General features: G+C 48.4%; 2 protein-coding genes and 1 long non-coding RNA gene across 3 annotated transcripts; 1 reads left to right on the forward strand and 2 right to left on the reverse strand.

Annotated features, from left to right (window-relative positions):
* Positions 1–709: 709 nt before the first annotated feature.
* On the forward strand, positions 710–5530 carry LOC119334641 (fatty acyl-CoA reductase 1-like). The gene is made up of 7 exons (XM_037607187.1): positions 710–1021; positions 1286–1389; positions 3445–3647; positions 3773–3873; positions 3960–4681; positions 4806–4933; positions 5048–5530. Exons 1-7 carry the CDS (start codon positions 922–924, stop codon positions 5199–5201), a joined length of 1512 nt encoding a protein of 503 aa, XP_037463084.1. The 5' UTR covers positions 710–921; the 3' UTR covers positions 5202–5530.
* On the reverse strand, positions 3318–4168 carry LOC119334643. The gene is made up of 3 exons (XR_005161473.1): positions 4040–4168; positions 3816–3925; positions 3318–3638 (listed from the first exon to the last, which is right to left on the reverse strand). It is a non-coding gene; the product is annotated as an uncharacterized LOC119334643 (long non-coding RNA).
* A 195-nt stretch (positions 5531–5725) lies between the features above and the next one.
* Positions 5726–10580, reverse strand: LOC119334642 (probable uridine nucleosidase 1). Its single transcript, XM_037607188.1, has 9 exons — positions 10289–10580; positions 7827–7942; positions 7690–7749; positions 7114–7296; positions 6923–7027; positions 6734–6830; positions 6531–6638; positions 6296–6431; positions 5726–6090 (listed from the first exon to the last, which is right to left on the reverse strand). The coding sequence occupies exons 1-9, from the start codon at positions 10347–10349 to the stop codon at positions 5982–5984; spliced, it is 975 nt and encodes a 324-aa protein (XP_037463085.1). The 5' UTR covers positions 10350–10580; the 3' UTR covers positions 5726–5981.
* Between the last annotated feature and the right edge of the window lie 2242 nt (positions 10581–12822).

Raw genomic sequence — 12822 nt, forward strand, 5'->3', positions numbered from 1 at the left:
GAAAAATCTTAGAAAATGAGATGATATGTATCTTAATTTCTATATGAAAAAAGATGTCACTTGATGTATATTATAGAAAAAAATCCATTGAATTCAGGTAGGAATCCATTCCTACAAACCAAAGGGTTTCAAATAAATTTTTTCAGCAAAATTCCTACAAGATTCTTGTAAACCAAAGGGGCCCTTAAGAATAGATGACCATTTCTTTATTGGTGAACTAGTACCGGTGTATACACTGTAGTTTTCATGTTGCTGCATGATGCAGGCTCGATAGGGCGTACTCCCTCCGTCCAAAAATACTTGTCATAGAAATGAATACAAATGGATGTATCTAGAACTAAAATACATCTAGGTACATTCATTCCTCGGACAAGTATTTCCGGATGGAGGAAGTACTTGATTAATTAAACGATTGAGGCCCTTGGTTAAAACTGGTACTCCTAGCTGCTTGTTGAGCCGAGATCGAAGGCAATGTGCGCTAGTAATAGTTTGTTGTGCTTAATTAAGGATTCTTGAAAGAGCGGTAGTAACAACATACCGGTAGTACATACGGAAGGCAGTGTGCATATGTGCACAGCACTGCCAGCTGTTTCTAGGCATCCATCGTCACGTACTCCGGCGGGTCCAGACCAGAGCTAGCTAAGCCCTTGTGCCGCACGGTCTTTAATTTCGTTGACACTGGATCTGTACGTGCTTGGCTTGCATGCCCTATCTTGGCAACTGCCCAACTGCATAAACACGTGTAGTGTGTGCGCCTGCAGTCACCGGCCACTCCTCACTGGATCACTACCACTACTCATAGCCTTCTTCTAGTGGCAGGGCTCTGCTTCTCAATCCAGATCTGGTTGTGTCTCCTTGTCTCTGGAGGAGGAAAAGGGCCAAGAGGAGGAAACAAGGAGCCGGAGGAGAAGGAGAAGAAGGATGGTGATGGTGGATGGCAGCTTGGACGCAGAGAAGATCGCAGGGTATTTCAAGGGCAAGAGCATCCTCATCACCGGCGCCACTGGCTTCCTCGGAAAGAGTAAGTACACGATCGAGTATTAGTTAAGTTAGCCGACTGCTAAGTAGGGCACTATACGTGTTATTAGCTGAGTTAGCTGCCACAGCTACCTACGTACTACTCCTACGTGCTTAAGCCATGTACGTACTCTACTCTACTGCCCCATGCAAGCAACTGAGCAAGTTGCATGATGCATGGCTAATTAACGAGAGGACGGCTTGTGCGCGGCACTGATCGGATCCATGCGCTGTACGACTAACTATGCGTGCCTTCCGTGTCATGCAGTTCTTGTGGAGAAGATACTCCGGGTGCAGCCAGACGTGAGGAGGATCTACCTGCTCGTGCGAGCCATGGACGCCCACTCCGCCAAGCAACGCGTCGAGGCAGAGGTTCTTGCTAAACTAACTCACTCCAAGTTACTTGAACGGATAGGTCATGGGTGTCCGTGTGCATTCATCCATGCACAAGCCAGCCGGGGGGTTTTACCCTCTTTTTCTGAGTGGATTTCTCATGCATGACATGTGGTTGATTTATTATAGCACATCATGCGATCCGGGTGTGGCGTATGCAACTAGCAGCAGCACATGGACTCTCATGAATTCTCGCATCCTCCGTCCGGAATTACTCGCCCCACGCCTCTCTTTCACTCCTCAGCACATATTGTATCGTGTAGCTCCATGTAGTCACTATGACGATCGAAGCAAGAGAAGAGACATATGCATGTCCCATGTCCATGCGTACCATGGAGCCTAATTTGCGCCGCAACGTACAAACGCATTCGATATGGCGCGGTCTAACATGCAAGCCATCAATGTGTGACGATGGATGCATCGACCCATTCATGCTTAGTCACGTCGTCGTCGTCCATACCCATCTAGCTAGCAGTACTAATTGTTCTTCATGGCACCACCTACCCAATGTCCCTTGCACAGATATTTCCCCGGCCCTGTGCCGTGCATCACGGTCACGGGGATCCACAGCTCCTGGTAAAATGTGAAAAGCTCCGACTAGATCCATGCCTAGGGTTCAAGAGCATCCCATGTATAGGGCTCCAACCGACAGGCCAGGTGCTCACTTATTCAATTGTGACTTAAGCTAAATTTGTGGTTGCTGAACTATGTTTTGCATATACTAATCCGTTATGAGAAAAGTCGGTTACTCACCGGACAAGAGAGAGGCAAACGTTGATCTGGAAGCTTGATTATCATAACTCATGTCTCAGTGCCAAACGTGGTCAATCGCTCAGAGAAACAAGGAGTACTATAGTAGACGGTGTTTGACGTTGCACAAGTTTTGAAACTATTTTATTATATAGTGAAGCTTTGTTTTTTGTTTGTTTTTTGCGATGTAAGAATGGAGAACCTTTAAGCTTTTTTTGCGAAAAGGAGAACTTTTAAGGTTTGTCCTACAAGGATAAGTAAGGGCATGTACAATGCATAGCTCCAAGGTGATGCCTCGCATGCCATGTAGGATCGGATATCAGATAAAGTAGGCTCGGATAGGGAAGCATGATCCTCTTCAGAAGACGGGTGCTTGGAAAGAAAAAAATGTAGTCCGATGTCAAAAGTTCAAAATGTTGGAGTGAAAAGTAAAGATCCATGTGTACTGGAGTCTTTATTTTTTATTTCTTAATGAGACCCACTAATAATAGCTTGCATTGAGAAGAAAAAATAGATATAGATGTCTCAAACTACTTTTTATCATGGAGCATGTATATCCATATGCCATCATTGTATACATGCCCTAATGGGCTTACGACTAGGCACACCAAATGAATGAGCCAAATGGGGAGTCGGTTGATTTGAGTTCATCCCTTCACGCATACCCTCCCAGAAAACAAAAACAAAACAAAAAAGTTCACGCGTACCCTACACACACCATTAAAAAAGGGGCCAATAATTCAGCCCAGACCAATTCAATACCAAAAAAAAAACAGCCCAGAGAGAGGGGTAAAGATAGGGAAGGATAGATCCCCTGCCTGGCAGTGGTACCGCTAGTGCTATCAATTCACCACTACGGGGTATGTGCGTGTTCATACTTATTACTGTACTGCAGCGAAGGGCATGTGCAGTTTAGTATACCCACATCATCTCCGAGATCTTTGGTGGCGACCCTCTTGTGGCAACTGGTAGGTTTGTCTGTCCGGTCGTCCTTCGTCCAATCGTATGTACTCCCTCCGTTCGGAATTACTTGTCGCAGAAGTGGATGTATCTAGACATATTTTAGTTCTACATACATCCATTTTCGAGACAAGTAATTCCGAACGGAGGGAGTAGTAGGAGGAGTATGTTTTACTCTTTTTTTTTCTATCCACCTCTGAAACGTCGCAACGCACGATTAATCATCCACGAATGGCATGTGTGGTTATTACTAAAGAAATAGTACAGACAGTGCAAACTGAGTTTTCAGCAAAATGAGGACGAAACGCTTATTTGATGGTTCAGGTGACAGACACTGAGCTCTTCTGCCTCCTGAAAGAGAAGCATGGCAAGGGAGGATTCGAGCTGTTTGTGGAGGAGAAGGTTGTCCCTTTGGCCGGTGACGTCGTCTTCGAGAACATGGGGCTAGATGCTCCCAGGTTGGAGGAGCTGGCCAACGAGGTCGACATCATCGTCAATGGAGCTGCAACCACCAACTTCTACGAAAGGTCCCCACCAAAATTTAAATTTATATACAGCTTCACTTTTATAAACGGAGGAAATCATCGTCAATTATATCAACTTAACTAAGGTTAGTTTTCTACTAACTCATACTACTAGTATTAATTTGCAGATATGACGTTGCGTTGGATGTGAATGTGATGGGGGTGAAGTACCTGTGCCAGTTCGCCAAGAAGTGTGCCAATCTCAAGATGCTCCTCCATGTTTCCACCGGTCAGCACTTTTCTCTTGTTGGATTTGTGTCGAAAAATGCTGAGCTGAATTGCTGAGAGAGAGAGAGAAAATGTTGGATGCCGCAGCATTTGCAGCCGGCGACAGGGAAGGGCTGATCATGGAGAGGCCGTTCAAGAAGGGGGAGACCCTGAGGGAAGGCACCTACCTGGACATCGACGCCGAGCTGCGGCTGGCCGGCGACGTGAAGAAGGAGCTAGAGCGGCAGGACGGCGGCGGCGGCGGCGACAAGACCAAAAGGGAGCGGAAAGGCATGAAGGAGCTGGGGCTGGAGCGCTCCCGCCACTTCGGGTGGTCCAACACGTACGTGTTCACCAAGGCCATGGGCGAGATGCTGCTGGGGCAGCTCCACGGCGCCATCCCGGTGGTGATCCTGCGGCCCAGCATCATCACCAGCATCCTCAGGGACCCGCTCCCCGGGTGGATGCAGGGGACGCGGACCATCGACACCATCATCATCGGCTACGCCAAGCAGAACCTGTCGTGCTTCCTGGCGGACCTGGAGCTGACCATGGACGTGATCCCGGGGGACATGGTGGCCAACGCCATGATGGTGGCCATGGTGGCGCACTCGGAGGAGCAGGGCGCGGAGGTGATGTACCACGCCACCTCCTCGCTGCGCAACCCGGCCCCCTACGGCGTGCTCTACGAGTCCGGCCGCCGGCACTTCTACGAGAACCCCAGGCTGAGCAAGGACGGGCGGGTCATCCCCACCAAGGAGATGCACTTCTTCAAGACCATCGCCAGCTTCCACTTGTACATGCTCATCAAGTACAAGCTGCCACTCGAGGTCCGTCTCTCGTTTCTTTTCTCTTCTCTTCTCTGTCTAAGGCAATCAATCCAAGAAGAAAATATGTTCGTCTAAAAAAAAGTTTACTAATCTTAGAATGAATGAAATTTAATGGTGTGTGCAGATCCTGCACGTGGTGAACCTGCTCCTCTGCGGCCTCTTGTCGCAACTCTACGACGATCTCAACCGGAAATACAAGTTCGTCATGCATCTCGTCGACGTCTACGGTCCCTTCGCCTTATTCAAAGGATGGTAAGCAAGCGTCACAAACTACTGCTAGTCCAACCTTCATTGTCAATTCCAACATAGCATGTCCTTCACGTCTCATCTTCTTTACTTGTCCAACCATTGAATGAATGAATCAAGCTTCGACGACATCAACTTGGAGCGGCTGCGATTGACCATGACCAAGACAAGCCCGGAGGATGACATGTTCAATTTTGATCCCAAGACCGTCGACTGGAACGACTACTTCTACAAAATCCACATACCGGGTGTCCTCAAGTATGTGCTCAAGTAAAACCACAGCAAAATTTATCAAGATATATGCACCTTATCTTCTCCACAAAGCCAAAAACCACATCGCGCGTGTTCTTCTTGCATGGGTATGTGATGGAAAAACAAGGAAGACTTTTCACATGCCGGCTAGATTATTATGTTGGAGAAGGACATCATTGATCGGTGATAAAAACAAAAAAAACAAGCATGTATTCTTGAATTATATGTTCAGGTTTGTGTAATTTGCTCATGTCTTGAAATGAGCTGGGATGATAAAATATATGTATTCATGTCATGTTTGAAGCACAGGAATTTCACACAAAAAAATGCATGGCAATCGGTTCGTTCCCACACAGAAACAGTTCCAAAAAAAGGGCCTAAAATGTGCAGGCAACTATAAGTAGGAAGTAGTGCCAAATCATGTTCAGTTCGACCTCTCATGGGCAGATCAGGTTTAGCCCGACACGGCCAAACATGAGCAAATAGATCTTCCTCATTTGTCTAAACATGTGCAAAGATATGCCTGCTAAACAAAGACACAAGATGGGCACAAAGCAACGAGTATGGGGAAGTTTTTCCCAAATTTGTAATGTACTTAGTATATATAAATATTTGGAATCAATGTTGTCACAATGCTGTCATATGCAGAATTTACCCCATAGTTTGATTTGCACTAGGAAGCTTCCCTTCCTCCTATGCTTGCTTCTAAAAACAGAAAAAAAAAATATGCTTTGGCCATGAGAATTGACCTGAACCATTACACTTCAGCTCAAAGAGTCAGAATAGACCTCTGGTTCTATTCTCAGGGCGCCATCAGCAGCTTCTTCACATATGCAAGGACCTTTGGCACATCGACTGTCCATGCAACTGAAATTGGTGCATAACCCGACCATGGATTTTCTGAATTCCACCTGCAATGTAGTGTGAACGAGCAATCAATATCTTGCATCTACAACTGAATACTCAGAAATGACATTCTAGTTAGAATTTAACCCAGTGGACTGGGCACGTGCGACACTTAAATCACCAGATTAATATGTTTGTAAGAATGTTGAAACACTTGAGTAGGTAGAGCTAATGTGATTTACTCAGATATAGTAAATATGATATACATACTTTTTCAATCCATGATCCATCAAAGTATGGCCGGTGCAAATGCCCTGGGTCTCGACTCTCACAACACCCTTCTTGAATGTGAAGTACTCAGGGTGAACTAAGGCTGTAAAGCTCACAGGATCATGTAGGAAAATCCCTGGATAGAATGCATGAATCAGTTGGAAGTGAAACTGGCTTCGAAGATTCAGCGGCAACTTTAGCAAAAGCATACCGAAAAGACAGGGCTACAATATACCTTGGAAGCCGTCAGACTTCTCATGCCAATCTCTGTAGAACTTGCACATGTCACACAAGAACTGTGCGTGCACCCCTTTTGAGTTTTTCAGTTCCAAGAGATCCTCATCTGCATAAAAGAAGTTTCACACGGCGGGCTAGTAGTTAACCCCCATACTCATACAAGTTGAGCTATGAAGACGACACTGGTATCAAGGAACAAACCTGTAAAACAGCATTGAGTTGTTATGTTAATGCCAACCACATCAATATCTGCTCCTGATGTAAAAACTACATCCGCTGCATCCGGATCTCCATAGATCTGCACAGTTGTACACTCAAAGTTTAATACTTGTGTTGTTGTTTCTGCTTGTTCATAAATAATGCACCAATGTTTAGTACACATGACTATACATTTGCTTCAGCAGCAGGGTTGACATTTCCAGCTGCGAAGAAAGCTCCACCCAGCACGACTATTTTTTTGACCTTGCTTGCAAATGACGGGTCCCTTTTGATGGCCTAACAAAGAATACAAGCTATCTCTTAGCCCCTGGCATGGGATGCACAGCATGGTAAATAGCTTTATCCTGTAACTGTAAGCATACCAATGCGACATTTGTCAGGGGTCCCAATGCAAGTACAGATATCTCTCCAGGAAACTGAGAGACCTTATTAACCATGAACTCGGCAGCACTTTCCTCAACCTTCTTAGTAGTAGGTGCAGGAAGAGACAAGTTACCAAGACCATCGGATCCATGAACAAAGTCAGCAACGCGTGGCTCTCCTCCCTATAATACAAAAGTCATGTCATTCAGCTGGCCAACCGAAACTGTAGTTTAACATAGTATTATTGGAGGTCTCAATTCTGAACTCCATCTACCATATAAAATATGTAGGCTCATGTTACATGCCACGCTACCGACTATCTATCAATGAGCTAATAATATGACATGTAGAGCAAGTAGGAAAAAGAAAACACCCACTAGTGCAAATACGAAATGGCATCTTGTACAATCAATTACTTGACCTTAGCTAAATGCTTTTGATGGATAATAATCCAGTAGGCACTCAAGAGTCATTTTTAATTGATAATACAAAATGCACACTAGCATCAACTAAACAAGAAACATCCAGTTGCAAAGCCATCGTGAAGTTTGAAATGTACAGAATTGCCATCGTACCTTAAGAGGCTCCGGGCTGCCCTCTGCTACTGGAACCTCAGGATGCCCTGCTCTCTCACACTGTCCTTTGAAGACTCAAAACGGTTAGCAAAAGCAAGAATCGGAAGAAGCAAAACTCAACAGTGCCCGACGCTCACCAGCAAGAGCGCATTGCGTGTAGCATACTCGGTAGTGACGTTGCCAAATATGGTTGTCAGCCCAATGATCTCCACACTTGGTTCTCCAAAAGCCATTAGGATCGTCATGCTGTCATCTAGAAATCAGAGAAAGCAGGCAGTGAGAATAAATAGGGAATAATAGCTTTCTACAGGTGAGGGTTTTTGTTTTGTTTTGTTTCGTTTTGAGAAGGAGATATCGTGTAGTAGTAACAGTACAGACTGTGGTTTGAGTTGCGCATGCAGCATACTGGTACGAAGCCGTTGACATTGAAAGCCAGTGTAACATTTGAAAAGTATGTACACCAGCATCCTATTGTTGTTGATCATATAACTGGAAGCTTAGCTGTGAACTTGTGGCAAAGGCAATAATATAGTTTGGATTGCTGGAACTTGGTAAGAAGCATAAATAATACTCCCTCCAATCCGAATTATAATTGACACAACCTCTACGTTTGCCAACCATAAAAGTTGGGGAAACGTTTAGAGCCGGTGCGCCGGCCGAAGCGCTCGGCCGGTCGCACGCGGATCCGTCGCACGCCAGCCTGGCGTCGCCCACTCTTGCGCATAGCCAACCAACCTGTTTCTTACGGGCCCGCAACCACTTTATTATCCATCCAGGAACTTTCCTCGTCTCCCCACCACAGCCTTCGTCTTCCTCACCGCAAGCAGCTGCTCGCGCTCCTCCGCCATGGCCCTCGTCGGCCCTAGCTCCGCTCACCGCTAGAGGACCCTCCCCCAAACTGCTCCATCCCTAGGCACACACACTTGCGCATCCATGGTCTCAGCCTCCGCCGCCACCACGACGGCCATCTCGTCCCCATTCATCTCCGCGGCGGCCGCGCTCATGGCGACCCTGGACGCCGCGGCTCCCCTCCTGCTCCGACGGCGAGCTGCATACCTTGCAAGGCGACGGGCACAACCGTGAAACGCAGAGATGTTGGAACCAGCATCTGGTTTTGCTACAATCGACAAATCTAGAGCTGGAACCAGTATGCGGTTTTGCTGCATCGCCCGAAGTGTTTTCTGCGGCGACGACGGCGGACTTCGTCATTTTGTTACAACCGACAATGCAAAAGCTACTAACGGCGAGCTTTTTTGTTACCACGGTGACCGGCGGACCTAGCGACCAGGAGGTGGCTCGAAGCAAACCATGTGGCACTGGGCAGAGTCAGAGCTAGAACCTGCCTTTTGTTTTGCTACAACCGGCTAAGCTAGAGCTGGAACCAACTGACGTTTTTGCTGCATTGCCGGAGTGTTTTTCTGCGGCGACGGCAACGGAGCACATGATTTGTTGCAACCGTCAAAACTAGAGCTGGAAGCGGGCATGTGATTTGCTGCATCGTGTGATTTGGTTTCTGCGGCGACGACGGCGAACGTCCTCATTTGTTGCAACCGACAAGAAAAAAGCTTCGACCACCGAGCTTTTTGCTACCAAGGTGAAACGGTACCCGACGACGGTGACCACGATGAGTTTCGCCGAATAGGATTGGGGCACCAAGCTGCAACGGCGAGATGCGGGGGCGGTTTTGGAAGATGGCGGCCATAGATGCTGGGGGAGGCAGGGAGGAGGGGGGCGACTGGAACTGGGGCGAGCGGATGGCATGGCGAGGTCTCGCCGAAGACGTGAAGGCGTTGGTTTTTGCTGCAATCCGTGAGCTCTCGTCGGAGTCGCGTGGCCAGCGTCGGCGGTGAGCCTCGCGGGGGCGTGGCAAGGAGGAGAGGGCAGGAACAGCTGTTGCGGGGCGCGTGGGAGAGAGGCGACTGCCAGACGGCAACCTACGCGCGGAGGAGAAACAAGGAAGGAAGAAGATGACCTGGTGGATAAGGATCCAATGGCTTAAGACGGGCTGATCGTACGGCTAGCGTGCGACCGGCCGAAACGTTCCGGCCGGCGCGCCGGCGCGTATCGGTGCCCTAAAAGTTGTATCCAACAACGTTGCTGAAATCGATGTCACTATGTTCGCGAGAAGATACAACTCTCATACTAGCATCAATTACGGCGCCGTAAACTAGCGAACGGATCGTGCAGTTCGGTGCTAATTAAGTACTAAGTACTAGTACTCCACTTGCAGAAGAAAACTGAACCACAATTGCATTGTTTTTGCTACTCGACTCCACTGAAGAAGGGGGTATGACGACAAACCGTCGTAGATGGTGGCACGGCACGGCACCGTCGCTTTCGTCGGCAGGCTGGGTTGAAACGCCATACATAACCCAACCACGTGCGAGCAGAGTGGTAAAGTAACAGCAAAGTGGAGCTTTCGTGGTACGCGATGTTAGAATATGATAACGAAGCGTAATTTCTGCCTAGCAAGCACACTCCTCTCCATCCATCCATTAATGTCAACAACAGGTGGGAAAGGGGGGAACTAGCAGAGAATCGAAGCGAGAGAGAGAGAAACAATGGAGAAAGGGAGGGAGGGAGGGATTAAGGAGAGCACCGATGCCGGGATCCGTGTCGATGATGACCCTGTCGCGGCGGATCTGCCCGTCCTCCCCCATCGTCGTCGGGATCCCTTCCCTTCCCTTCCCTTCCCTTAGCTAGCGAGGGGAATCGGAATCGACAAGGAAGGAAGATGCGAGCAGAGCCAAGTGGATGAGCGGGACGCAACCTCGCCCTTTCCTTCTCCAGAAGACTGACCCTTTTCCAACGAGCCTCGCTTCCCCGGACTTTTATAGACGATGCAACACACGGAAGGTTGGGGGTAAAGGGGGTGTCAGGAGCGCCAAGTTCCTTCCTCTTGCTGCTGGGGCTGGGTTAATGGGAAAAGGAAGATGAGATCTTGGCGGTGGAACGCCCGTCGGATCAGCGTGACCGTGTCCCGTAGGCCGTCAGATCTGGATTAGATGGGATAGAGCAGGACAAGTGGAGGAGCTTCCATGGAGATGGGGGGCAATAATAACGAATCATGTCCTTTCCTCACCAAAAAAAAAAAAACGAATCATGTCCATAAAGCAAAGGCATCCCCACACTCCGTCGTATTCTAGATACATCCATTTCTGCGACGAGTAATTTGAAACGGATGGAGTAGCTTTTTGTTTGATTTGACGGGGTTACATGTGTGTGATTTTTCTTTGTGTGTGTTACATGTGGGTAATTTTAGTGTCGCGCCTTCTGGAGGTGTCAGCCAGAAAAGCCTCCGTCGCAATTGGCATGAAATAATGTCGTTCTTCTCTCACGACAAGAATTATGGATCATAGTATGTGCTTTTGTTGCTAAAATATTCATTTCAACAACCAATAAGTTATATAACTAATTTTTTTTAGTAGTGAGTGTCTAAGCTATTCAATGAGAGATGAGAGAATTGGTAGCAATTCCGCCGGCCTGCACCCCAAGAGAAGGGAGGTTGCCATCGACTGGGAGCTCCAGCTTGGATCCATAACCGTCGTGGAAGGGAACCCCGTGCCACCCGAGGCACTGCCAGCTAGATCAAGCCACCAAGGCAGCCACGGGCGCGCCCCGCACGACCCACCACGCCACCTTCAGGAACAACGGCGGGGGCGAGGCACGCGCGAGCCCCCACCACCACCCGGAGGCCGCCTGCCAGCGCCAAACTCCACCAGCCGAAGGGAGATGAGATCTCGCTGTCACCGACGTCGATCGAGCTTTGCCTGGTGGCGGCGAGGAGAGGAGGGGTGGAGTACCGACGACGCGAGGGTTGTCCTCCTTATCGCCCGTGAGAGCGATGTGGGAGGGGGATACTTTCTCCCACTTCATGTCCCGCCAAGAGGTCATATGTATGCTCATTATGTGTTGTATTTTCTTGACGATACATTATGAGTTAAATATACACACCCTTTATGAGAGAGAGAGAGAGAAAACGGATATAGCTACAATGGTGCTTATACACCCGTGTCCTTGTTAACAGCATTGCATGGAGACTCCTTAGATGCGCTCGTCGGGATGAAAACCCAGTATTTGATCTTCAGTGGTTGTCGAATAACGGCATCGTTTATGTGTCGTTCTCTTTTTTAAAGGTATGGCTTTCAGAAAACATTTCTTGTTGTTCATGCATTGTTAAAGACGGTTGATGGTGTTGTTACTTGTACGTTGTCTGTCTGTCGTGTCATTTATTTTTCTGTTTCTTCTTTTTATCTTTTTCTTTTTTGCATGCAACCACGGTGTCTAGACTAGGTCTGTATGTTTTGTCGTTGTAGAGACCAAAGATATCTTACTCTTTGTTGAAAAATAAAGAGTCGTTTAACAACCGTGAGAGTTTACATAAAATGTGAAATTCTTGAAAATGTTCCAGAAAAGCGGCCCGGCGGAAATCACAGGCTTCATGCCGTGTCTACTACTTAGTACACTTCGAGAGAAAAGGTTTTCCCCTCGCTTTGTATTACAAAGCAAACATCCGATACAACCAACGATAGATGTTGAGGCAGAAGCAGCACAATCACGCCAAAAAAAAAGAGAAAAAAGAAAAGAAACAAATGCCGATAACAGCGGATTGACAAAGACGACGGAGCCTCGCGACCGCTGCTTTCATCGGAAGTCGTCCCCCAAGCTCCGAGACTCCGAAGCGCCGGTACCAATCAACACCTTCAAGAAGGACGCGACGATGACGACGCTGCTGCCAAGGGTTTCCCCCGGTACACGGTGAGAAAAGAGGAAGGGTAGCCCCGACGCCCTCCAGGAAGGTTCGATGGCACCCTCAGGCGCCACCGCGTCGATGTCGGCCAAGACAACAGGGATTTCTCCCGATCCCATCCTCCACCTCAGGCACTCCGGTGCTCGCCACCAAACCGACCACCACCCTGTGCACACGGACATGAAGCTTCCCACGCTGTCTCACCACGGCACCGCGAAGATGGCCTGCACAACGAGGAAGGGGAGCCGGGACTAGGGCAGCAGCACTGTCAGCATACTGGAGGGCCCCACCTCCACCGTCCATGATGGTAGCTGACCGGACGCCAAAGCGGGAGCCTGCCGGGCCCGGCCGGGCCCTCAGAGGCCCGGACAACTCCTGCCTTC

This window comes from Triticum dicoccoides, chromosome 7A (genome assembly GCF_002162155.2).
Source record: "Triticum dicoccoides isolate Atlit2015 ecotype Zavitan chromosome 7A, WEW_v2.0, whole genome shotgun sequence".
NCBI lineage: Eukaryota > Viridiplantae > Streptophyta > Magnoliopsida > Poales > Poaceae > Triticum > Triticum dicoccoides.

Coding starts and splice junctions, on each gene's coding strand:
- LOC119334641 (XM_037607187.1), top strand. CDS start 922: ATGGTGATGGTGGATGGCAGCTTGGACGCAGAGAAGATCGCAGGGTAT. Junction 1,022..1,285: donor CACTGGCTTCCTCGGAAAGA/GTAAGTACACGA, acceptor CGTGTCATGCAG/TTCTTGTGGAGAAGATACTC. Junction 3,648..3,772: donor ACCACCAACTTCTACGAAAG/GTCCCCACCAAA, acceptor ATTAATTTGCAG/ATATGACGTTGCGTTGGATG.
- LOC119334642 (XM_037607188.1), bottom strand. CDS start 10,349: ATGGGGGAGGACGGGCAGATCCGCCGCGACAGGGTCATCATCGACACG. Junction 7,750..7,826: donor CACGCAATGCGCTCTTGCTG/GTGAGCGTCGGG, acceptor TTCAAAGGACAG/TGTGAGAGAGCAGGGCATCC. Junction 7,297..7,689: donor GCAGCCCGGAGCCTCTTAAG/GTACGATGGCAA, acceptor TTTGTATTATAG/GGAGGAGAGCCACGCGTTGC.